The sequence below is a fragment of the Epargyreus clarus genome, unplaced genomic scaffold (genome assembly GCF_041222505.1).
Source record: "Epargyreus clarus isolate Ecla_fem2 unplaced genomic scaffold, WU_Ecla_fem_2.2 ptg000004l, whole genome shotgun sequence".
NCBI classification, from domain to species: Eukaryota; Metazoa; Arthropoda; class Insecta; order Lepidoptera; family Hesperiidae; genus Epargyreus; species Epargyreus clarus.
Window position 1 is genome coordinate 7,155,051 of NW_027332212.1, and position 27,722 is coordinate 7,182,772.

At 34.1% G+C, this 27,722-nt stretch overlaps 2 protein-coding genes across 4 annotated transcripts in view; both read right to left on the bottom strand.

Annotated features, from left to right (window-relative positions):
- Positions 1–495: 495 nt before the first annotated feature.
- LOC140757132 (UDP-glycosyltransferase UGT5-like) lies at positions 496–7,808 on the bottom strand. The gene is made up of 6 exons (XM_073092668.1): positions 7,710–7,808; positions 7,267–7,504; positions 6,343–6,944; positions 5,499–5,721; positions 4,506–5,243; positions 496–735 (listed from the first exon to the last, which is right to left on the bottom strand). Exons 1-5 carry the CDS (start codon positions 7,806–7,808, stop codon positions 4,726–4,728), a joined length of 1,680 nt encoding a protein of 559 aa, XP_072948769.1. The 3' UTR covers positions 496–735; positions 4,506–4,725.
- Positions 7,809–18,968: 11,160 nt separating this feature from the next.
- chas (chascon) overlaps positions 18,969–27,722 on the bottom strand; it is a 168,606-nt gene continuing 159,852 nt past the window's right edge. For all 3 annotated transcript variants that reach the window (XM_073093047.1, XM_073093046.1, XM_073093044.1), the window contains 2 exons: positions 25,670–26,894; positions 18,969–21,432 (listed from right to left, as the gene is read on the bottom strand). In XM_073093047.1, coding sequence (XP_072949148.1) covers positions 20,250–21,432; positions 25,670–26,894 — 2,408 coding nt within the window. In that variant the 3' untranslated portion in view covers positions 18,969–20,249. The remainder of the gene's footprint in view (positions 21,433–25,669; positions 26,895–27,722) is intronic.

Consider the following 27,722-nt stretch of genomic DNA (forward strand, 5'->3'; position numbering starts at 1 on the left):
AACTCTTACAAATATGAGGCTTATTTACTAGTACTAACAATGCAGTCTGACTGAATTGCAGTCGATTGCACAATCGACGCAACGACATCCAACGACAAATCAATTTTTGGTACCTATTTGATAATACTATATTGTAATATTGTTTATTATAAATATTATTTAATAATTATTATTGATGTTATTTTCCACTAATTAAGATTGCAATTGATAGTCAGTGCTGAATGCGAAAAAGTTATTACCACATGTGGTATACACCGTATCATGTCATGTAAGATTATTTGACCTAAATTTGACTACTAATCGATTTACACGTTATTTTTCTTACATAAGTAGGTATAGTATTAACAGAACAAACATGAAGAAAAACAGCATACACTCATAGTTATAAAACCTTGCTCTAATAAAAATGCGAATAAAATTTACGAAAGTTACGAAAACACCTTTAATTGGAAAAATATGAATTTATTTTCGCACTTAGTCCTACCTACACTACACACTACAACAAAATACACACTATTTTATATTTCTATATGTACTCGTAAGTCTATAACTGAATATTTAACAGAAATATTTGCAAATTGTACATTTAACACTAATATAAAAAATTGTACACATTCCATAAAGTACAATATTAATAGGTGGTATTTCTATTCCAGGATCAATTATTGCAGCATGATCTAATATTATCACTTAACAAATTGAATAAGTGTCGACAAAAACGTTAACAACAAAGCACTATAACAAAACACCAACAAAATATGGATATATGGATCTCAACAGTGCTCGGGGTTGGCTGTAGCACTTTTAAAATCAAGAGAAAAAACTAGGTATGAAAAATATAGTGTAACATCAGTTACAAAACCATTTGCAAGCAGTGAGGAGATTCTAAAGGGTTGTACTATCGACTATAATAGCATAACAGAATCAAATAAAGTTATTATTTGTGTCGGTGAAAATGACACAAATCCGCTAAAGACTATTACAGAACTGGGTGCTACTTTGAAAAATCTTAATAAATGTCCAGTATTCATACTAAATGTTTTGAAAAATGTTACGCTCAACGAACAGTTACTTAATTCAAAAATAAAGTTACTTTGTAATGTATATAAAAATTGTCAATTTATAGAGAGTAATACGTGTTATAATTACTTGTTTGAAATTTGTAAAAAAATTAACTTTAACATTGATTGTATAGATTACGAACGATCCTATCTCGATGTTAAGTCTATAAAAAGACGCTTGCAATTAATTCGACTTCAATCATCGTACCGGCACATCCCTACCCCAGTTACCCGTATTTCTCACTTGAGGCAAAAACGTATCCCAGATTACTTTTCAATAAAGCCGAGACAACCACATTTATCAGCATCTGCTGACACTAATATAAATAATGATACATTTTTTCGTTAATACTGACAATAAACTACTAATACTACATCAGAACATTGCTGGATATTTAAGTAAAAAAGATATTCTCGAAGTTACACTACAGAATCTTAAGGAGTGTAATAAGCCTATAGACATAATCTGCCTTTCGGAAACTTTCATAATACAAGGCGATGAATTAAACTTAAAATTATCAGGATTCTTGCTGGCAGATAGTTTTTCAAGAACTAAACACCGCCGTGGTGGAGTATGCATCTTCTGTAGAGATAACATAGCTTTTAGAAAAATATCTTCTTTGAATTGTTTAAGCCAAGACTTTTGTTTTGAGCTATGTGGTATAGAGCTCTCAGACATAAAATGCACCATAATATGCATTTACCGTACACCTAATAGCAATCCATTGACATTTCTTGAACAGTTGGAAAAGCTATTATTTAATCTACGTCGTAAAATAAATTCGAATATCATTATAACAGGAGACTTTAACATAAACTTATTGAAAAATACTAACATAAAAACCAATTTCATTAGGATAACAGAAATTTTTAACTTTATCATTCATATAAGAGAACCTACACGAGGAAATTCATGTCTAGACCAAATATTAAGTAACATTCCCCAGGCGACAGGTGAAATATTAAACCTGAACTTGTCAGACCACAACACAGGACAACTGTTAACGATACCTTTACAAAAAAAACATATACTTCCTAAAGCAAAATATATAATGCGTAGAGACTATAACTCAGATAACATATTAAAATTTTGTAACTGCATTTCACAATTATCGTGGTCTGAAGTATATACCGAAAACGATGCTGATAAAGCCTTTACTACTTTCCATGAACTTCTTAATTTGTTTTATAACCTCTGCTTTCCACTGATGAAAATTAAACTAAAAGTAAAAAGTAATAAATCTTGGATTAGCAAAGGTTTAAAAATCTCATCAAAAACTCAGCGTAAATTAAGATACACTTACTATAAATACAAGAAGGTAGAACTAAAATTTCGGTATAAAAAATACAACAAAACTTTTAAAAAATGTCTGTCTGCGGGACAAAAAATAAATAATCAAAAAATCATGGAAAATTCTAAAAATAAGTGTAAAGCGACGTGGAATCTTATAAAAGACAACACGACTGTAAAAAATAATAATACATTTATAAATACAATTAATTACAATAACATAAATTATAATAATCCAATTGACATTGCGAACATTTTTAATAATTATTTTATCGACTTGACTACTAAAAATACAATCATAAATATGAATTATAAATACAAAATAGACATTAATTATTCAACTATATTTTTGACTCCTACAAACGACACAGAAGTTTTTAAAATTATAATGAATCTTAAAAATACCACCTCTGTGGGGTATGATCAAATAACGACTAAAATTATAAAAAAATCATCAAAATTTATTGCACATATACTAAGCCATTTAATAAATTCATCATTTTTATCTGGTGTATTCCCAACTAAACTGAAAACGTCGGTAATAAGACCTATTTACAAAAAAGGCGATAAAACGCTATTAAATAATTATAGGCCTATTGCCCTCATACCCATACTCTCTAAAGTATTTGAAAGGGCAGTATATACACGAATACTCAACTTCATTGAGAAGCATAGTATATTAACACCAGATCAAAATGGATTTAGGAAAAATAAATCTACGTCATTAGCTGCCTTTAATCTTATTAACAACATTTTAGAAAACGTGGATAATAGACTTAGTACAGTTGGGGTATTTTTTGATATGAGTAGGGCATTTGATTTTGTTTCTCATGAACTACTTTTATGGAAATGTGAAAGGTATGGCATACGTGGTCGTCCACTTGAATGGCTACATAGTTACTTAACAAACCGGAGCCAGTACGTAGAAATAAATAGCATAAACACTACAACTCAAGAAGAAGAATTCGTCAAATCAAACATAAAATATAATAAAGTAGGCGTACCCCAAGGAAGTATCCTGGGACCCCTCCTATTTATTTTATATATAAACGACATTACACAAATAACAAACTGCCGTTGTTCCCTATTTGCAGACGACATTGCTATAGTCATTCCAGATAATTTCACTGACAATTACAATAATAAAATAAATCTAAATATTGACAAAATAGTTATATGGCTGAGAGATAATAACCTAGAAATAAATCTATCAAAAACAAAATATATCCAATTTGGTAACAGAGGGACAAAAAAGCTTGACCTAAATGTTCGTTATAAAAACGAGCCCATCACTGAAACGGAGTCAACTAAATTTCTAGGTATACAACTAGATCGCTGGTTCACTTGGAACGAACATATAGAAAACCTATGCTCGAAAATTAGTCGTTTTGTCTATCCATTATGGCGTTTACCGAAAATTTGCAATTTAACAACAGCATTAAAAGCATATCATGGGTACGTTGCTTCTAATTTAAGGTATGGAATATTACTATGGGGAAATTCAGTGCATGTAAGCAAAATCTTCATTGCTCAGAAGCGCTGCATACGAGCTTTATATGGTGTTTCCCCGCATATAAGTTGCAAGCCTCTTTTTAAAGAACTGAAACTGCTCACATTGACGAGTATATACATATTCGAAGTATGTGTTTTTGTCAAAACACACATGCATCTTTTTGAGAAAAAGGGTGAAAAATGTAAATTCGCAACTCGGTATCCTGAGAGACTATGCTTGCCACCCTCTAGAACAGCTATGCGGTCTAAAAACGCATATCATATGTGTGTTACTATATACAACAAAATACCAAATAAATTTAAAAGTTTAACTATAAATAAATTTAAAAAACAATTGCACGAGTGGCTCCTTGAAAAATGTTTCTATACTCTAAAAGAATTTATGCCCTAATCATAATTTTATTCTATTAATGTAATGACATAATTTTAATTAATAAATTAATATAATGACATAATTGACATAAATTAAACAATGCTGTATCTACTAACACTATAAAAATATAATATAAAAATGTAAAATGAATATAATATAAAAATGTATTTTGCACGCCAAATATGGCAAATGTGAGAAACTCTCTAACTCTGTACAACCTACTAACCACATTTATGCAAATAAATAATTATGACTTATGACTTATGACTTATACATATACTCTTGTATACACGAAACGAATCAGCGATTTTTGCTAGAAGACTTGAAACTAACTCTGTTATTAGAGATTAATTCCAATATGTTCACGTGCTTTCACAGTGAAAGGACAATCTTGAAGTCTAAATGCATTGAAGAAAGCTGTATTCAGCATAGAAATATACATTTATCATAAGAAATGAGCTTTGTCTATTGATATTTAAATACTGCACTTACAATCTTTTTATCTTCATGCACAGCTGTTGTGTTTTCATTAAGTATTCTGAAATTAGCTTGATTAGTCTGATTCCTATTATCACTAAAATAGCTAACACTATAATAATAGTTATAACGACAGTGTAAAGGTCCAACATAAAATACCGAAACCAACTCATATCTCTCGCAGGACTTTTCATAAAGTCTGCATCTTTATGCCTTAAGACATACTCAATCCAAAACATAGCCGTATCTAGAGGAGTCATTGGTCTGTCTTTGAATCTACGAGACACCTCTTTAGCTTTGTTTTTGTAGGTATCATTATATATAATATCGTTAAGTATATTCTCTAGTGTATTCTCGTTTATGTCACGATACTCCAACATTTTCCCAATGCCTGCTTGCTGGATCTGTACCATATTATTGAATTGATCAGCATAAATTGGAACGCCAACAATAGGTACCCCGTTGAAAATAGCTTCTTGTATGCCAATCAATCCACCGTGAGCTATAAAAACTTTGATGTTCGGGTGCGCTGAAATAAAAATGCGTATTGGTAAGGATACTGTTTTGAATATCTATTAAGCCGTATTACTAGGAATTAAAAGATAAAATTGTCTTTTAGTACCTTTAGCCTCGAAAGTCCGTCCCTATAAAGCAGTAATGAGACAATATTTTATAGCAACGTATCTGCTATCGGCTTTATGTTTTTAAGTGATGTTTTATACTGAAACATGAAATACAATTAACAAATTCTGATTTAAAAAATTAAATACCAATAGTAACGAACCAAGAATGTCCTTTTGAGGTAGCCACTTCCGTGTAACCAAATTTGCTGGCTTGTCCTCAAATTGGTCTTCTTCCCATTTCCATAACACAGTTTGTTTTAGTTTCTTAAAGACATTTATAAATGCTGTTTTTTTGTTTGCTGGTAACTCAGAGCTTCGAATGTTGGATCCAAAGTTGACGTAAACGACTCCATGCTCTGCGTTATCAAGAATTTCTTGAAGGTCCTATAAAAGAAATAATATTGGTTATTTCTGCCAAGATTACTTGTAATGGCTTTTTCGTTATTCTAAAACAGTAGTGATTGCCATGGGTCATGGATGGGGGGGGGGGTAAGATGTAAACTTATCATATACATAACCCCACAGTTTAAGAAACTTCATATTTCTTAACAAATGATTATGTACTATGATATTATGTTGCTCAATGTCACAGACCTACAATCAACTGTTTTGTTCTCTCTTTGAATACTGTTGATTATATCATTCATTTCAATAAAGTACAGTAAATTATCGTCGGACATTCATCAGTATTATCATGGAAGTATGTATCAAAATATAGGTATATCCTTTGCCCATTTTTAACTGACTTTCCGTAGAAGAGTCGCTATCTATTCGAAGCGTATATTTCTTTTCTTTAGATCGCCGTCATGTTTTTGATTGAAGTTTCGAAAATAGATATACTCGTATATGTTTTTCAAAGTCCTAATTACTTACTTTTCTGTGGAATTCTTGTGTTTCTGTTTTTTATTTAACACACATTATTATTTGAAAAGTAAATGGAAGTTACAATATAGAATACCAACTAAAAACAAACTAACACGTCTTCCCACACGTATCCTTGCTTACCTTAGGCAGACTCGAGTTACTCTGAGAAAGATGTATCCCACCAATCTCCACAATATTCGGTAGTAATGCAGCTGGTTTATGAAAACTAAAGTGTCTATTGATCATTAGCAACGATGCATTCTTCTGTATATCGTAGAGACTTGGTGGACGATCCGTTAAAAATTCGGCCAAATACGTCTCCACCAATTGCTCTTGTTTTTCTAAATACCAGAATTTCCACCAGAAATACTCATACATCGTGAAGTACGCATTACGGAATCTTCCCCACAGACTTGTTAAGTCGATCAAGTCTAGATACTCGAACACAACTGTGCCTAACTGTAGAGGATTCCCCGTCAGAAAGTTTTGCTTCATACAATTGCCAAACGTCGTCACCAAAACTAGAGGAGCCTTATATTTGTGTGCCAGAACGTAAAACGATTCTTGGAAGAATAGTTCACTGATAACTAAATCAAAAGTGTTGTCCTTCTTCAAGAAATCTCTGACTTCAGTGGAGTTTAAAGCGACCTGGGTGAAACCGTAAAGGCCGCCCCATAGAACTTTTTCGTGGAATTCTTCGGCAGACTTGTCAACCATGGTAAATATGTTCGGTCGTTCACCTCCTGAAGTATGAACACAACATAACAAAAGTTAAGTTACAATCCTTAAGAGATTTATCAATCAATAATTCATTTACTCAATCACTCATCAGATATTCCATTAAACCTTTAACATATATGGTTAATAAATATAGTGTGAAATATGTGGTAGTACAAATATCAAATTTGCAAATCTAAATTAATATAGTACAATAGTAAATCATTTGTTATGAACTTCATATAAGACCTACAGAAGCGTATAGTGGCGCGTATGTATAAACGATGACAAGTCATAAACGATAACCTATATAACGTATAGGTCTATAAAGCATAAACTATAACTCACCAAGCACATCCCAGACTTCTATATCATCTATCATGACTTCCTGGTAGTTAGGCGGTGGGTCAATTTCCTTAAAGGCAGTTATTATAGTCACATTGTGACCTCGTCGCGCCAATTCAAGACCAATTGGCCTCAGTAGTATGTAGTGCGACTTGGATGTGAATGTTAAGATAACTAAAATGTTCGCTGACTGTACATGGCTCGCTAATATTGTCGCTAATACTAAAACGCTTATAGAAACCTGAAAGAAACAAAGTATATTTACTTCAGCAATTAAAACACCTACAATATGTGGCCATAATGAAGAACGCAGAATTTGCAAAATAATAGTCCAGAGAAAAACGCGTTTAAATTAAGGATAACTATTAGAGAAAAAACTGCATTTATCGTTACGATTTGACCGACGTCCAATTAAAAAAACATTTTCTCCTTCCCCTTCCTATCACAGTCTTCTGATGCCATTTCTGCAAAACACTGAAATGCGCCAAAATGTGGATTATGACGTTCTTTATTACGAAGGCAGAATTAGGAATAATATGCCGCATAACGCCGAAAGATCCATTTATAAAAATCAACTCTGAATCACCGATGTCACGGTTTTAAAATTTAAACATTAAAACAGATATTGGATCAATGAAATTAGTTATATGGAAATAAATGAAATTGACGTCATCCACCAATATTGACTCCGCTTGACCTACCGCTGACCAAAGATCGTCTGTCAAAATATGAAACTTTAGTTGGAACTTTAGTCTATTCCATCCCGTTAAGTGTGGATTAATATACTTTTCTAACTCTCAGTCACGATAGTTTCGTTACGATAAGATTCTTAACCGTTAAAACAAATGATATAAAAAATTATAGGAACTCAAAAATACTGTAAATATAATTGTAACTGGCTGTAAGTTTAGTTCTAGGTATCAGTATTTTTACACGGCTGTAGATTTTGTATTAAACAAATTAACTTTCGAAAAACGAAAGGTTCACGCCTGGGATTCTAACCGTCGAATAATTTATGCATTACCTGAAATTTTAAAACACCTATTTTTTATAATACATCAAATTATTGACTTTACTTTGACACGCCCTTTTGACACTTTTAAATAACAAGTTATTACTTTAAAAAATTAAAACCCAAAAGTTTAAAAAAATACAAGCAATGCACCAAAAGGTCCAAAGTAATAAAAATTCGAAATATTCGATATAATAGATAAATTTACACACATACAAAATACGCGCAAAAAACACAATATTTCGTTAGCAATCGGGTAAAAATTAATCCAATCTAAAACAAAACGAATGTCGATTATAATTTCTTAGGTTTTTACAATAAATTGAACTATGCTTGAAATTAATATTAATATAAAAATGTACTTACCATTTTGTGCACATTTTAAATTAAAATTACTTTAATTTAAGTTTACATTTAGTAAATTGTAGATAATGTATTTAGTGCACCAACGTCTCACTTACTCGTACAATCAAGTCAAGAATGAACTTTGAGCTGGGAGATAACTAATTTTACAATAGCTATGCATAATCATAAAATATAATTCAAGGCAACATTGAACACAATAAACTTAGCCCTTAAACACATTAGCGCCTCTAATAATCATGTATAATGTACTTGAAATCGCCTACTAACAAAAAATGTAAACACAGCTTTATCATAATTATGCCCTAGTTGTCTCGTCCTCGATGATCATAGAATACTGACTGTTAGTTAGCTCCCTAGCACTTACTAACGCCACATAAGTTTAAATAATCTTTCTGAAAATAAAAATTCTGCATAATCTGTACCTCGTTGTCTGTCACGCGCTGTCATTACGTCGAGCTGTCATTCGTTTTCTATGTCGCTTAACGACGCCACATGTTTGTCACCGCAATAATATATAAAATATGTTATTTTATGTATAATGTATATAGTGTTATGTTAAAAAATGACGATTGGAGACCAAACAAGAAGAATTTTCAATGGATATACGGACGGAGCGGATATACGGGCAATGTTTGTGCGAGTTCGACAACGACAAGTTCGTTCCGGAATGTATTGGTAAGTTTATTTTCTTTATTATGTTCCCGCCAATTCTGTGTTTTGTTATGGACACTCAGGCCCATCTGCGGGATGAGGCGGTGTTGAAACATCTCAAAACTTAAAGACGGTCCTTCAAAATCATCAGATGGACGTTAAGGCAACGTCAAAAGATTTCATAAAAAGGGTTTGAAACATATCTGATGGATACTTAGGCTCACCTTCATTGTGTGACCGTGTGACCGTGTCGGTACATCTCGGAGCTCAGAGACGTACCAAGTCCCAGATAATGGACACTTATGCCCAGCAGATGGGTAAGGCGGCATTGAAATATTTCAAAACAAATGAATGGGCTTTATATACCATTTGATAGACACTCAGGCCCACCTGTGGGGTGAGACGGTGTCAAAACATTTGAAAACTCAAAAGCCGACCTATCTGATCTTTGTTTTTTCTCTGATCATTTCTTAAGCTGCCATATATTCAGAAGGAATATCATGGTCAAACTTGCTTAAGCTGCCATAGATATTCGCAAGGAATATCATGGTCATACATTTATTGCAACTATTGTGATATTGTTTAGTTCTAAAGAGCAATGTAATAAATGACAGTTAATAACTGTTCATTGTAAACAGTGGTTAATATTCCATATAGGACCACTATGTGTCTTTCCAAGATCCAGCTGGTATGAGCACTTGAAGCATGTTTCTATAAGAATTGCAGGGGAGATTAATCTTACCAACAATAAATGAAGAACGGTTACTGATTAGGCTAATGAGAAGCCCTGATAACTTACTTATAACATTAATTTCAAGTGAACAATTTATAATGATAAAGTATTAACATTATCATAACAAATATTAATTTATACCTGAAATACTTGGAAACGACATGAAATTTATAGCCCGTCTAAAATTAAACTTATTCATGAAGCAATTTAATTATTGACAAAAATATTGCTAATCAGATTGTGATTAAGGCACATAGGATTTATTTTATCATGGACTATGCAAGAACTCTCTCAGTCTGAGGAGAGACCTGTACCCAGTAGTGGGATAGAAATTGGGATAGAAGATTTGTGAAGAAGAATTGTGACCGAATGTTTGGTGAATAACTTAGAATATTTGGGGAAACACTCCCATTTGAAAAAAAAAAAAAATAGATATAGTTTCCAAAGCTCAATTCTGTGATGATGGTGGGTTATTGAATCCATAATGAAACAAGACTCATTCATTATTGATTAACAAACAAGTGGGTATTATCCCGGGGTGTAATCCATTGCAGTTGTTCACAACGGTAACAAAATCTTACATTATATCATCACAGATATAATGTTGCTGCAAAGTACTTATACTGTATCTTATACAGTACCTATACTGTACCTTAGGTAACCATGACCACAAATAAAATATGGTTTCCTATATCTCTAAAAAATTTATGTTTCAGAGGTGTTTTTCTCCTATTAGAGAAGCAGACGACTTTTTAATATTATGATGACTTACATCAAACATGAAGACTTAATAATTGTACAGCAAATACCAAAAACTAAAATTAACCCAGTTCTTTAAACTAGTTGGGACCTCTCTATACAAGTGTCCAGACGATGGCAAGAAAGAGATTGAACCAACCTGCAACTCAACACAGGAAGGAAGACAGGCATCCATTCCGGAGTTACTCAACGCTTAACCATACTCAACTGTACAAGACTGGTATGTATAAATATCAAATTTGATTCATACCATTGATGGCATGATTACCATCTTAATTATGCTGACCTATGAATGAATATATTTTCCCTCTAAAATGAGAAATGGAAATAATAGATAACATTCATTCGGTAACAATGTACAAGTAACAATATTTAAGGAAAAAACACAAGTCAACCATTCTATTCCTTTACAATTTGTTTCCTTAGCTTAACAGCAACATGGTAATACAATGCATACGCATATTAAATTTAAGAAATAAACTAATTTTATTTCAATATTTGAACATAACAAATTTTAACATAGGCCACCTGCTCAATAAATAATTTTAATTAGCATAGACTTACATAATATTGTACTGTGTGATAATATATTTTGTATACAAAACTGTTACCTAAGGCTATTTTTGCCAAGTAATAAACCTAGCTATGTGTTATTGAAGGAGTGACATGTTGCCTAGTAAGTAAGTAATAAGAACATCATTTGATATAAATTTTGTTTGTTGATATAAAAATTTGTTCAGTTTTTTATAAGAGTTTATTGCTTATTTATTATTATTGGCTGACTTTGTATAGCATATATACACTTGTTATGTACCTTTATGAATATAAATATCATAGCCTGGTATTTCATACTTGACAATTATGTGTCAACAAAAATAAATAAAATTATTCATTTAAAGGAAACGTAAGTTCCTTGAAATTCAGTCCATATAATTGCTATCTTTAAATATATATTGTATTATATATATATCAATAAATTAAATAAATTTACTTTCTTTTTGAAATCCTTTGTTAAGATGACTTTAATAATATGCCACAGCATTTAGTGGATAAAATGCTTTATTAGTATACAGCACCTACACTTGCATAATCTTAAGGATTATATTAAGTAAATTTGTTGAAAAAAGCAAGGCATTTTTGAATTATATAAATTCATTCATAAATTTTATATCAAGGAACTACTTAGGTCATACAGAATGGGAATGAAATAAAATATTTAGTTTCAAAAGTATACACAATAATATTTACAACATTGAAATATTATCTTCTATGTCTCCATATTTTTATAGGACAAAATCAAAAGAATAAAGAAACTGGAATTCAGGCTAACCTATCAGATATCCAACCTTTGTTTACCTTGATTAAAATATTATTGGAGTCTTAACCAATTATATCCCTCAAAATAATTACATATTTTTTCATACAGCTGAGCATAAGATGAGTTCACAGTGATTTTTTCGTGATATATATTATTATATATATCACTTAATTAATATATACAATGTTTATATTAATTCGACAGTTACAAATTATATTTAATTATAATTACAATTTATGCAAATATATGTACATAAATATATACATACATATTATATATATAGAGATAGTACATAATAAATAAATATATAAATTTATATTTGTAAAACGCCATGGGTAATTGTGCTGAATCCCACAGTGTCAAATCGCTAAAGGATCCAGCGCACCGATATCCCGCGTGCGTTCAAATAACTCCGTCTTGAGAACAAATGAGAAATTCACATATGTGTGATACAAGTATATATATGTGGAACATTACATTAATATAAAAAAAAAAAAAAAAGAAGAAAAATGGTATCAGGGAGCATTCCTGATAGACGTTTTTGTATTCAAAATTGGGAACAAATGTTAACAAGTGATACTTTACAGTATTATTATTATTATTTTAATAGTACATATATGTGGATAGCCTTCTTACTGCAGCAATAAACATTTGAAAATATAAATGATTACTATATTTATTTTAGTTCGACACAAAATATTACATACTTTAGCCTCCACTATTACCAATCAAGTTAATATAAATGATAACTATACATAAAATTATGAAACTTGAGAAGTTTGGACTCTGTAAAAAAAAAAAAAAATCATATAAAAAAAATTATATATTTTATTTATGTTTCATAAGGAACCACATTTGGTCCATTTGAACCGTTTTGGTGGTATCATTTAGTACACTGTGCTATAGATTGCCTCATCTATGCAATCAAAAGTTATGCAATAAGTGTTGTTACATATTATCATTTATTATATATACTTATGTAATAGATAAGACTTCTGGGGCCACGGCAGTGCCACCGCCAAGTCGAAAAATATTTATTTTATAAGTACTGTGCTTTTTTTGTATTGAATGTATAAGATGCTGAATTATGCTACATTCTCTTATTATAATTGGTTCTTTTTTAAGTAAAGAAGTCATAAACACACACAGGGAAGAATTAATGGAAGCGCGGAGTTGAAACAGAATTTATTATTTGATTTTCAGGATGTTTCCTAATTGAACACTGCGTTTCCGACCGGTACAGCGACCGTTCCACCACACAGGTCAGCACCTGCGTGGCGTATTTATTTCATAGCTGTGTGATGTTTGTCCGTATTGATTCTACAACAGGTCTTTGAACATCTAACAGTCAGTATTCTATGATCATCGAGGACGAGACAACTAGGGCATAATTGTACAATCAAACAAACTTACCAAGTGTAGTTCGATTGAAATTATGCTCCTAGTTGTCTCGTCCGAAGATGATCAGTCCCACCCTCCCCTGCAGGTATTACACCTGCTCCCGAAAGTTGTAGAATCAATTAAGTGTAGTAACAGATGTCCACGGGCGGCAGTAGCCACTTGACATCCGGTGGACGGCATACTTGTATGCTACTCCTATACTAAAATATATTTACAACTTTAAACTGAATGACAGCTCGACGTAATGACAGCGCGTGACAGACAACGAGGTACAGATTATGCAGAATTTTTATTTTCAGAAAGATTATTTAAACTTATGTGGCGTTAGTAAGTGCTAGGGAGCTAACTAACAGTCAGTATTCTATGATCATCTTCGGACGAGACAACTAGGAGCATAATTTCAATCGAACTACACTTGGTAAGTTTGTTTGATTGTACAATAATATAGAAGTAGGAGCTTGCCGTCCACCTGATGTAACTATCGCCCGTAGACATTTGTAATCAACCTTAGGTAAGATTAATTTCCTACCTGAGGTCACAGACGCACCACTACCCCTGAGGACCAAGCTAGAATGTATCGTAAAAGTATGTCTCCCTTACCACACCCTTCAATCCAGAACACAGCAGCGCTGAACACTGCTGTTATTAGGCAAAAATTGGTATAGCGGTGATGCCCCTGGGGTCGGACTACAAAGGGCTATACCATCTTTAAAAGTGTCCCAGAATCAATTTAACTGTAACTTTATTTACTGGTCAAAAACATAACCCTTTTGCTTCGCGGTAATACTAGGCTATTATTATTATATAATTCACATCATCACATCATCAACCCATTAACGTCCCACTGCTGGGCACGGGTCTCCTCTCATAATGAGAAGGATTAGGCCATAGTCCACCGCGCGGGCCAAGTGCGTATTAGTAGACTTCACATACCTTTGAGATTTTTTTTTATTATTCTCTCAAGTACGCAGGTTCCCTCACGATGTTTTCCTTCACCGTTTAGCAAGTGATAATTAATTTCTAATACGCACATAACTTTGAAAAATAAGAGGAGCTTGCCTGGGATTTGAACCTCGGACCCCTCGATCGAGAGTCCGAGTTTCTTAACCATTAGGCTATTACTGCCTATATTATATTATTAATAAAATTTTAATATTATAGACACTCCACTAAAGTGCGTTATACTGTTGTATAAAGACATCCCTCTACTTATACTAGGTGCTTATGAATATTGTCGACGTTTGAATGGGCTTTGAAAGCTATTAACGTTGGGTAATGGCCGCTACAAATCCGATTATTTGTTCAAGACAATGGCTATTTATTAAACAATTAGTTTCTTCGTAAATAGATACGTTTCATTCGCTTTAAGAGGAGTGTTACTGTGTTTATGGTGGACGCTAACGGAGAACTAGGTTTTAGATAAAAGATGGGGTAATACATTTTTAAAGTGATTAAATAAATACATTTTAAGATGTGTTTCTTTATATTTTAAAAAATCGTGAAAATTCAAGATAAAATCTTAGGAATAAAGGATTCAAAGGGGATAGAATGAGTATGGTTTGACCGGGAAGGTACCACCGCCAGATGTATTTCTAGCATTAAGTAGTTCATGCGTTTCGATGGGAGACTGTGGATTATGGTTTCCTACAAGAGGCGACCATGTTTGTTCTTAATCTTGGCAACGCATCTGTGATCAGGTTTCGAGTAGAACTTGATCTATATGGAGTTAGACACAGATGTTCATGGGTAGCAGGGACCAATTACAACAAGGTAGACTGCAAGCTTATTTGCTAAACCAATCCTATAAAAAACGAAATGAACGTTATAACATTAAAATAACACCTTAATTTACATTATAAATTCCTCGAAGTCCTGCGTAATTATTTATTTTATATTCTATATCGGTAGTTATTAATCTTTGGGGAATGATAATGATGAATAAGGGTAGGAAGGGTTGAACAAAAGGTATTATTTGGCTAATGTTTTGCCATTTGTAGTACCCAAGCACCCGAGACCGGCGTTCTCCATTGTTCCGAGTATCGCTAATATACATACAAGGTTAATCAATTAACAAATCTGTGATCTCGCATTTTGTATATTAAGGGGTTGTTTAGGGAATAAAATTAATTTGTATGAAATACCCTTTCGTCTGTATAGCTCAATATGGTAGTTATTGAACCACAGATAGGTACATGTTTTATCATATACGTTTATCGGAAATTGAACTTGGGACCATGCATACCCTTGAAACTAGTACACCCTACAGACCAGCGTGTAATATTGTTGTTATAAGATAGAAATAGGGTTGGCGGTGGTGCTTCTGTTGTCGGACCACAAAGGATTCTACCACCTTTTAAAGTTAAGTATGATTTTAAAAGGTCGTAGAAAGCCTATTCGTTTAAATTTCCACGTAGATTCTATTTCTATTCGTAATTTCATGCAGAGCCAATGGAATCCTAATAAGAGGTTTTTGCAGGAAGAACCCTTTGTGGTTCGACTCCGCCGGCACCACCGCCACTCGTATTTCTGCCTAATAACAGCAGTGTTAGGCGCTGCTATGTTCCGTTTTGAAGGGTGTGGTAAGAGAGACATACTTCACCGAGGCGTTCCAGCTTAGTCCTCAGGGGTAGGAGCACATCTGTGGCAGACCTCAGGTAGAAATATCTAATCCTATCTGGGGTTGATTATAGATGTCCATGGGCGGCAGTAGCCACTTACCATCAGGTGGACTGCAAGGTCCTCTGCTACTCCTATGTTATAAAAAAAGTAAAACTTAGTTTAAAAGGTGGTTGAACCCTCTGTGGTTGAACTCCGGCGGCAGTTTCTGCCTGCTAACAGCAGTGTTAAGCGCTGTTGTGTTCTGGTTTAAAGGGTGTGGTATGAGAGACGAACTTTTTCCGAAGAGGTCCAACTTAGTCCTTAGAGGTAACGGCGGAGGATTTTACAGAGATCCATTAAAGATTACAGTTGTCCATGGGCGGCAGTGGCCGCTTACCATCAGGTGGATGTATGGTCGTGTGCTGCTTCTATATTATGAAAAGGCATATCTAAAAAGTAATGGAATTGATACAATAATATGACATGGGGCTCTTCAAAAAAGGTGTAAAAAGAGCTCTCCTCCAAAGCCGGCGATGCATTGGCGACTCCTCTGGTGTTGCAAATGTCCATAGGCGACGGTGACTGCTTTCCATCAGGCAGACCGTCTGCCTCATCGTAGATTGCGCCAGTAACAGATTGTTGTCAAGGTATAACAAATAAATTGACCTATGAATTAACTTTATTGAATTAACTTTTCAGATGACGAGTAGCTGCAAATTCACTTACAGAAGCTAGACATAGAATGATTTAAAATAAGTAATAAATTGGTTGGATTGGTTTTTGGACTTTGAACTTATTGATATTAAGTATAGTGACACTACAATTGTGTCATATTTCTACATTGGTTGTTTAAAGTCGAAAAGATCGTAACAAAACTTATACGAGTAAAAGTTAAATAAATAAAGTCTACTAAATTAATGTTGTTGTTGACTTTCTAATGTTGTTTGTTTTTAATGTCGTAATAAAGGTTATATTTAAAAATATGCATTTACATATTTTTATATATAAGCGTTGATAAGTATACTCGTGTTGAGCTGCAAATAAGATATTTGTCAACAATAAGTGAGATCAATCTTTTCTAATTTTCGTAAAATACTAGCCGACCCGGCAAACGTTGTGTTGCCATATAAATAAAAAAAAAATAAGGGTAAATAACCCTTATAAGTAAGGGCTATTAAAAATTGATAGTAGCCGATTCTAAGACCTACTTAATATGCATAAAAAAATAGGTGAAAATCGGTAAAGCCGTTTCGGAGGAGTATGGTAACTAACATTGTGACATGAGAATTTTATAATTATATAAGATTTAAAATGTGTAATCAAGTGTATAGGTACTTACATAACACATAGTATTACAAACATTGTTCAAGGGCTGACTTCTTGTAAGGGCTGATTTTCTCGGCTCTTTTTTACATCGCTTTTATTTAAATAATAAAGCATTTTATATTTTAATAATTACTGCTATATTCATTTTTCATCCTTTGCCCCTTAATTTTTCTTCGCAATGTATGTGATATGCCTAATATTATTTTATTTGCCTAAAATTATGCCGAAATAAGAAATAATTTCAGACAGTAAAAGTAAGACTAAATAGGTAATAATATCATTTACTGGGAAATGCACAATTGTAATCAGCGCCATCTATTACAGTGTACTTGCATTTCCTAAAATGTCTACCGTTACAAGTTTGAGAGCTGCCATCTATCGTTCAGTAGCTGAACAACTTAGTACCATCGTTTATTACGTAGTACTGGAAACAGTTTCTAGATGGCAGTGTATATGATAAGATTTTATTCTTCCAATTTCGAAATTTAATTATACTCGTACTTTCACCGCAAAATAAAACAGAACAATGTCAATTTATGACAATAATTAAAAGATTTTAATTTTAAACATTTTTTAAATTTATATTATACAAAGTCAATAAAGTTAATTACTTATAACTATTTTGTGAATAATTCCATTTTTACAAGATTGTAGGTATTTATCATTTAAGAAGAGCTTTTAGGATTAATATGAATTCAAAATGCATTGTACTTGACTCATTATATATATGTTTCATTATTTGAACATGATCAAAGTATTCACTCCTTCACTCACATTTTATACTTTATGTTATTTATAGTTACAGTTGTGTAAACAAATGAATGATAATTTTGAACCATGAATTGAATTTTGAACCAACCATGCGAAGTTTATTAACTTCGCATGGTTGGTTCTGTTTGTTAATTAACCTAAAGATTATATGACTTTTTTTTAATATCAAACGCTCAATGGAATAACGCACTCCTTTTAATACCCAGTGTTACAAAGGCATCTCTTCCCATAATTAGGAGACTTCGAGCATCTAAAGGTGGTCGAACCCTCTGTGGTTCAACTCCGGCGGCACCACCGTCACACCTATTTCTGCTTATTAACAGCAGTGGTATTCTGGTTTGAAGGGTGTGATAAGGGAGACATACTTTTCCGAGGCGTTCCAGCTTAGTCCTCAGTGGTAGCGGCGCACGGCCGACCTCAGATGGGAATCTGGCCTTATCTGGGGTTGATTTCAGATGTCCATGGACGATAATAGCTTAACGTCAGATGGACTGCATGCGAGTATGCTAATTCTGTATCTATATTATATACTAGCTGACCCGGCAAACTTTGTACTGCCTCAAAATCTATTTATCAAATATATTTCATATAAGATATAGCTTATGTTACTCGTGGATAATGTAGCTTTCGAATGATGAAAGAATTTTTAAAATCGGTCCAATAGTTTTTGAGCCTATTCATTACAACCAAACAAACAAAGGTTTCCTCTTTATAATATTAGTGTAGATAAAAAACAATTGGTCAATTAATCCAAAAATAAAACGAAGCAATTAGTGTATATTAACACGTTTATTTTATGGATACATTGTATTTAATTTCATTCAATATTATTATTTTATTACGCAATATCTGGTCTTGTTACCGTAATTAAGTTTATTCACAGATATAATTTTATCATCATCAATAATTAAAACAACTTTAATCATAACGTGCGCCCACACAGCTGTTACCTTTTGTTAAACAACAAATTTTATATTGTTTGCACTTAAATATCAAGTAATAATTCAACAGAATGTATATAATATTTTAACGAAAAAAAATATAACGTTGTAGGATATGACAACGTTATAATCTTGTTATAAAACTCGTTAATATGTATGTTTATATAGCAGGTATGTATGGAAACGGCCTAAAGTAGCACCAATCCTACCCATGGATTTTATAGGGACTAAGGGATTTAAAAATCAGGTAGGAGCTTGACCCGAGAAGTTATTAATTTATTGAAGCTACTTGTAGCACAGTCAGCTGTTGTGTGAGGTCTATTTCCAGAAATTAATTCTTAAGAACTGATTGAAGAATGAAATCATTTTGATGTTAAAAATAACTAAAGGCCAAAAACATGTATAGAATATTGTAAAAAAAATTAACCTCATATTGTATTAATTAAATGAAGTAAATTTCGACGTGTGAATTCCTACCATTATCTATATCTATATAGTATGTTATAATATCTTCTATATAACATTTTGCGTTCAATGGTATCTTGTAGCAATTATTTTGACATTGTGTGTCGCTACAACAAATTTATGTACGCATACATTATTTTATGACTCCCACTACAATCCATTTTTAACTTACAAGTAAGTTTCTATGATTTACCTACTCTATTTCATTCTTTACTGGTTACATAAGTATGTATTTTAGCACGTATTCGGAAAATAATGTTAAAGTCAGGTAATATTATTTTGTAATATAATGATAACGAATATCTACATATCATAATGTTTTTGTGTGCAATATCGTTGTTATATTTCTTAACAAAATGTAACCGCGGTGTAGTAGCGTCTTTCTTTACATATAAAACGTCATTATCTTCATTGGACGGAATTAGATCACTCTTTTGGGTTATCAAAGTAAAATTAGTAAAGCTATATGACTTTTTACATGATAAAGCAACTTACATTAAATTAACAATAATTGTTAACGTATGCAGTTATTGTGAAATACTTATATCTAATGCAATCAACAGCTCAGTCTGTTCTTGACTCTGGTCAGTTAATCATGTAATCAAAAATATGGCAATCAATATTTCATATCCATACGAGAAGTATTCAATAATCTCTAATCTTTTCCATCACTCTGTAATTACTTCTCCTTCGTTCTGTATAAACGGGCGCAACTCCATTCTTGGATTCATACTCCGCTGGCCTTACTCCGTTCTCGTAGTATTTCACTGAATGAGGCTCGCCCTTGTATCCGCGACTTTTAGTCACTGAATTTACTTCTCGCGACTCAATAATCTCTTTTGCACGTCCATCTCTCGACGGAACAATCTTTTTGCTCACTGTTTCTACGGTATCAGTAACGCTGGGCCTCTCCGGATCGCCTGAGCGCGTTGTGTACCTGTATGTTTCAGAATAATTGTCGCTGTTGTTACTGCCCCGCCTGTTCGCCGGCGATTTTAATCTCGTCTCCAAACGTGATACGAATGGACTCGTCTCCCTGTTCAACGAATCGGTTTTATACAATGGTATCTTGCGCTCCTCAGATATCCGGTCTTTATAGTGCGGAGATGGTGTTCCGTATCTGGATGATAATCTGCTACCGTCGGATTCGTCGTCTGCATGCAGCGTTTGATACAACTCGGGCGCTCGTTCGCGGAGTCCTTTTAGGAATATCTTCTTCTTATCGGTTTCATCGTACGATTTACTGTAGCCATTTGTATGGCCGTTGCTTATCGGTGGTGTTTTGCCGTAACGAGCTCCGAACAGCCCGTCACGTCGGCGTTCGGTTTCGCGGGACACGGCGTCGGCGAGATCGCGCTGACTGCGGTTGATTATAGATACGATCCCGGGACTCTTTAACTGTTCCGGAGTCTCGTCGAGACGGCTCAAGTGCGGGTTTGATTTATACATCGTTGAATAGTTGCGGCTCATACCTGAAACGTAACGTGGATGTGTTTCTTGTTCAGGTGCGCCCATAGCAAAACTCTTGCTCCTGTTGAGACCCTTGTAGGTCCGCGCCGGCTTGGCAGGGCCGGGCGGGTACCCGTTGATCTTGCCCTCAGGCGGTGTTGCGTTGGACACGTTAATGGCACTACTCGACCGCTTATTCGGAGTAAGGCGGTGCCAGTATTTGCTGGAACTCGGTTTCTCGGTGGTTTTTTCTTTGCGGTCATGCAACTTTCGCGGAAGTGTTTGAGCGCTTCGAGTGTAATCCTCCTCTGCTTCGCTGTTTGGGTTTAACCGACTCGTCGAGTGACTGAAGCGACCGAGCGTGCTCGAGAACTGGCCCCTGGAACGTAACAAAAACGCGTCCATTAAAATATTATTAGTACCTCACGATCGCAAGTCGGGTCAAGCCCACGTACATTCATTGTTATCTCCTTATGTATCATAAAAACTTGTAATCTTGTGTGTTTGGAACGTAATTGGATTCAATGGGGAATCTCTGCCCACACGCCTAACGACGGTTCTTTGTTTATATTCTAAACAACGGCTCATCTAACCTATGTACATTTATCAAGTACCATGAACAAGTTAAACAAATTAGTTAGACGTAACGAGCGAAACACAATAAGAAACGCTGTAGTAAAAAACTACAAGGAAGCTTGTGTATCGTTACTACAATCTGCAATGGTATAAACTAATTTACATCAGCATGCGACACCTAAACCTACACCTGTTTATTGAAGCATACTCTCGCAATGAGTCACAGTTGGTCGTCATTACCATCCAATAGTTCTTATTAAAAGACTGTTTCACCGAGTAAACATGACTGAGTCAACTTGTGAGCTAAATAAGGGCTCTTTTGCTGAGAAACCGCTTACCCTTACTAGGCAAAACCACGACAGATTAAAATGGCAAGATATGCCGGAACGCACGACGCTTGATTGAAGCCAGTTGGCGAGTTTTGATTGATTTAAAAGGCTATTGTTTTCAATTATTTCACAGTGGAATTTTAGTTATTCGCAAAAGCATTCGTGATATCTGAGCATTACTTGTCATCATTAAAATCATAATTAAAACGACCTTTCGCTTTATCTGGGTTGAAGACAGCAATATTAATAGCATCATTTTTACCTGAACACATAAAATGAAAAATCAAAAAATATTCATTACACATACGTACCTACATAAAATCTTATTTATAGGATACCTACTTTCCTATGAGAATACTTAGGAGAATACCTAGGAGAATGCTTTCCAAAAAATTTAATTTTCAGGGAATAAAGTCTTAATTTTATTTAAAGTATTTTTTTCATGTAATTGATATTTACTTGCATCTTTGGTCACTCTTTCGACAAACGAAATTTCTTTAAATTACATTACATAACACTACTTGATCAGAAACGAGAAATCGTTCAACCGGCCATATTTCGCTCAATGCAAATTTTCCAATTCACTTTCTACTAATTCTTTTGGCTATTCTATTTCCTTATACGTTTTCAGAATACGGATGAAAACAATATAATTAGTATGGAACTTGGTCAACGTTTCTTACAAAATACTTGAACAGACGTTTTCAAAACCTACGTATTCTCCGTTTCGGTTCTAGCTAATTTAAAGGTGCGGTTTTACATAAGAAAAGGGATGTCCATAACAAAAGAAAATAGATGCATAGTTAGCTTGTGTAACGTTTTAGAAAAAAAGGACCTTGCGTAAAGTTTGAGTGGATTTATATAACAACGAAACTATTTTTTTTTAACATAATTTTGTCTATGTTTCTTATTTGCACTGTATTGTGTAAAACAACTGATAACCTATCAAAAATTGTAATAAAAAGCTACTATGAAGAAAATATACAAACCCGATGAAACATGTTTTTTTTTCTAATTTAAGAGACCTCTACACACTTCTTCTATAATAGAGATGTATAACACTACTTATTTAAACTATTAATTAATCAACTCATTTCCCAGTTAATTTTCTAGATATTGCCAGACATAATTTCTATTACTGAATACTGCTGATGAAAAAATGTACAGAACATGACAAATGAAATAACCCATGAGCCTGACAATATTTGCTCAGGCATTACTAAGGCCTAATATTTTCCGTGTGACTAATTATTTAAGCAGTTTCGTAAAGGGAAAAATAGATGTACTAAAAGTTAGGGCTGAACAGTTAAGGACAGTTACAGGAAGTTAATTTTCTCCTTTGTTTTCTTTTGTTTGATAGCTAATTAACGAGTGTAATAACCTTCAATAAAATACAGTTACAATTTTATTATTAATATTCTTATATAAAAATAATATGTATATATTCTGGATTTAAAATTTAATTATAGATACAAAATTTCTATATAACGCGTATTATTCATTTCGTAGACAGAATATTATTATTCTAGACTGTCCATAATTACCATAATTCCGATGTTTAATTATCATATGTTATACAAAATTATTAGCGGATGATTAACGAACAAATTAACAGACTTTTTATTAGGTATTTATTGTATGAACATTTATTATTACTAAAGTGTTAATTTCGTGTTATTTTGGCGTATGTGTATTAATTTATTAATGATGTTTGTGTACTTTTATAATTACCGATATCTTTTTAAAGTGTTAGATGTCAATGATCAATGTCTAGTAAACAGAAATTGGCAAGTTTCGATCTTTAGTAGATAAGACACTGGATAGATTACTTATTAATGATGGGTATAATTCGAATAGATATTAGTTCGGTGTCTAGTCACAATCTTTCTACCTGACTTACGTATTTAGTCGTCCGATTGATCATAGGACCTATGAGAAAGCAAGTATAACTTTGAAATAACACAAGAAAGTGGTACAAGGAAGGACATAGTAAAGTACCAAATAATAAAGTTTTAAGATATCTGAGTCTGTTATGATTGCTTGAGATCACTTAAATGGTAATTATTTTGGGTAGGTAGTTAATCTATTTCACAGACTAGTTTAGTCTTTCTGAAGCCGGTATACCTATGTATAAATATGTACATCTTTAATCAACTCTACTTTGTCCTCTAGTATATTTACATCTTACTATTATTGCAGTAACATATTATAATGTTAATATTTCTAAGGATGTAATATCTTAGCTGCCAACACTTATTAATAGTTCTTAAATCTTTAACAACATCTTTTAAAACTTTCTTTGCATCCATAGCAGTAATCTACATATTATATTTATATAATGTTTAATCCATCAAATCTTTTCCATATGCGTTAATATGATCAATCAAGCAATAATATATAGCAACTACTAATATAAATTGTTATTAACTTTTTTGTTTTTTTACTATTTTCCATTAACTTACACAAAAACTTAAAAAAAGTTTATAATATTTTTTTTACTTTTCCAATGATTTATAAATACCACATGTCAACTCAAATAAAAAAAAACCTTGTTTTCTAGCAAACATATCTGTAATTACAGCTGTGACATTGTGGCTAAGTTATGTAAGGAATGCGATCATAAGAAAATCTTAGAACCAATCGATAGATACGGATATTTATTGAACATTGTTTTGAGAACTATAATTAATTGTTTCCAATCAAATTGTTATAGGCCAGGTAACAAGGTAATAAAGCATTTAGTTCCTGTAGACTATTCATAGTGGGCTTATAGATTAAAAACGAGACAAATAGATAAACGCAACGAATTTCAGATTATTTTGTGGTTTTGAAGTCAATAAAAAAATGTATATTCCAAATTAAATAGACATATATTCTGTATCTAAATAGGTTTCTTTGACGAACCCTGCGAAACTAAAATAAGTTGGAACCATTTGCCATATCTCAATTAAAAAATATGTGTTGAAAATATAACAGCTTTAGTACTTTTAAGTATAATCGAAAGTTTAAACACTTCGTTTAAAATATATCTTAACTGGGAATAGAACCTGGGATACAGCGTAATCGACCGTCGTGATGATTATTATGTCGCGTAGAGCTTTGGTGAATATAATACACAACTATAATATTGACCATTGACTTGACCTTTTTATGGTCTTAAAATAGACCTATTACTATCCATTGATTAATTGTTAAATTCAAATAAACACAAAGACATCTTTGTTATTAACTACTTCATATTTTTGCATCACAGGTAAGTGTGAAATTCAATAGAACATCTTGCGACAAATTTTATACTAATAAAAATTTTATGCATAATGTGTTAGATTTACGACTATCAATATGTAATTTCAAAACTTAGAAAGGACAAAAGAGTGGGAAGCTGATCATTTATGTCCCGTCAATTGACACGTTACAATCGCTAGACAATATTTTTACAAATAATAGGCGCAGACTACTTCGGTTCGCCGTAAGCGTATGATAATATCAAAACAAGAAGCATTAATTAAATTTTATGCCTGGTTATAATGTAGGAGGAGGTACGGATTTGTTGTAGGACAAGATTCTATTTAAGGCCTAGATATTTTATATGTAGGTATCGTTGTTATAAAATTAATGTTGCGTAAATCCATTTACGTTAAGCTAGATCATAATAAAATTTTAATTATTCGTTATTGTTAATACGATTTATTTTATGATTGATTGTCTCACCTGTCGCGATGGTCACGGGCGTCAGCTGGCGCGGCTCGTCTAGGACTGCCCTCGTACTTGTGCTCACGGCCGTAGATGCTGGGCGCGAAGGGGTCCTCCCCGAGGTAGTAGCGGTGCGGCGGCGCGACGGGGGGCGCCAGCTCGCCGCCGTACTGCTTGTAAGTACGCGACGAGTGCTCGGGCGACGGTGTCCGCGAGTGGCGCCACCGAGCCCGCCGCTCCGCAGACGCCGACCTGATCTTCCCGACCAACTTCCGTATAGAGTTGCCGATGGCCGAGCCGACTGATTTACGCACTGGCGACGGACGCCGTTCTTTATCCGCAAACCGCGTCTTCTGGTTCTGCTTTCGTTCGTCCCGGTCGCGCCTGCGCGGCGGTGTACGGTCGCGATCCGAACTCCCGCGGCGCTCTATGGGCGGCGAGTAATCCGGGGGCGGCTCGGCAGCACCTTCGTCGCGACTGTCGCGCGACCGACCGGAGTTTTCATTTCGAGACGAACTTCTGTAACCACTATCGTACCTGTGCTCTTCTGACAAACGCTGTTTCGAGTGGCGTTTGCGTTCCGGAGCAACTGGTCGGTAATCATCCTCGATCGAGGGCTCACGGAACGACCGATCTGTTTCCAGGGGTCGGAACGGCGAGCCACGTGGCGGGCTGTGCATAGTCGACGACGACACGTAGGCGGAATCATCGCGCGAGGGCGGGTGACGGCGGCCGATAGGCGACGACCTCCCCTGAGGCGAGTCTCGTTTTCCGTACACATGTCTAGGCGACGAGCCGTTTAAGCGATCGTCACTGGCATATGGTGATCGAACGGCAGGCGGTGATGGAGATGAACTCCTCGGCTCTGGCATTTTTGGCTTACTAGCACGTCGTTGTGACCAATCTGCGACACCCTTAAAATATCCCCCCGTTCTATTCGCCGGTGGTGCGGCCCGTTCGTCAGAGGGTGTTGACGACTTAGTTTTACGTAGCACCCTATCCGCATACACCGGAGGCGGCGGGACGGATGACGTTTTTCCGTAGTATCCTTCGTCTTCAGCAGCCTTTGTTTTCACGTAGAATCCGGGCTCGGGACGCCGTCCAATTTCTTCGGCGATTGAGTCGTGTGATGACCGGGAGTCGCTGCCGAAGTGACTCTCGAGCCACTTGGAGGTTTCCTTCTTGCGGGTTTCCTCTTCGATGTCGAAGTTCAAGGGTCGTTTCGCGTAGTCTTTATCGTGATCTGAAAACACGTAGCGCGTTAGTAATGGTAGTACGGTGCGGGCGCGCGCGCGACGCTCCACGGCAGAGTGCCGGCCGCGCCTCGTATCCTCACACACATGCTATGGCGTAATCGTACAGTCAATAAGTTTGCCAAACTACTGAAGGTCAATGCAAGATGCAAACATATTTCAACTGAACCGCCGTGAAACAGTAGCGTGTCGGATCTCACTAAAGACCAATTTCTAGGTCACTGTGACATTGCTTGATAGCTGTAGTAATTGGATAATTAAGAAGGCTGTTTTTGTACATGTTTTCCGGTCATTTTAACGGTTGACGTTAAATTTTTAATCTATGTAAATTAAGTACAAATGGGTAGGTACTAATAACATTGTTTTAAAAAGTTGAAAAAATAATTGTTACTCGTATTTTAATATAGGTTTATGACGGTATGGATGACATGGGTATACTGTTTTCATACAGGTCATTTTCATGTGAGTTTAATTGTATCTAATATTTAAACTCTTAGGAAAAGGGAAAACCCAAGTAATCCATTTAATGTTTAATTTTATTCAAGTAACAAGTAAACAGACAGTTTATTATGATTGTTACCCAATTCAGCTATTTATTGCAGACTCCAAAACAAACTGAAAACTTGCCTAAATTGGTTAGGAGACATATCAATACTCGCTATATTAAATATTTACATATGCGTAATTTCTTAAAGAACATAACTCAAACATAGTAGTAAATTGCATAATTGTAAAAATATTTTAAACCAGTTGTTAATTTTAGTTCAAAGCCGTTATTCAACGTATATCAAATTTGAAAAATAAATATTACACCAATT

Excerpts from the sequence above, each read along its gene's own strand:
- LOC140757132 (XM_073092668.1), bottom strand. The coding sequence starts at position 7,808 with ATGCGGCATATTATTCCTAATTCTGCCTTCGTAATAAAGAACGTCATA. Across the intron at positions 7,505-7,709 it reads AGAAATGGCATCAGAAGACT|GTTTCTATAAGCGTTTTAGT; the intron begins GTGATAGGAAGG and ends TGTTTCTTTCAG. Across the intron at positions 6,945-7,266 it reads AGAAGTCTGGGATGTGCTTG|GAGGTGAACGACCGAACATA; the intron begins GTGAGTTATAGT and ends TTCATACTTCAG.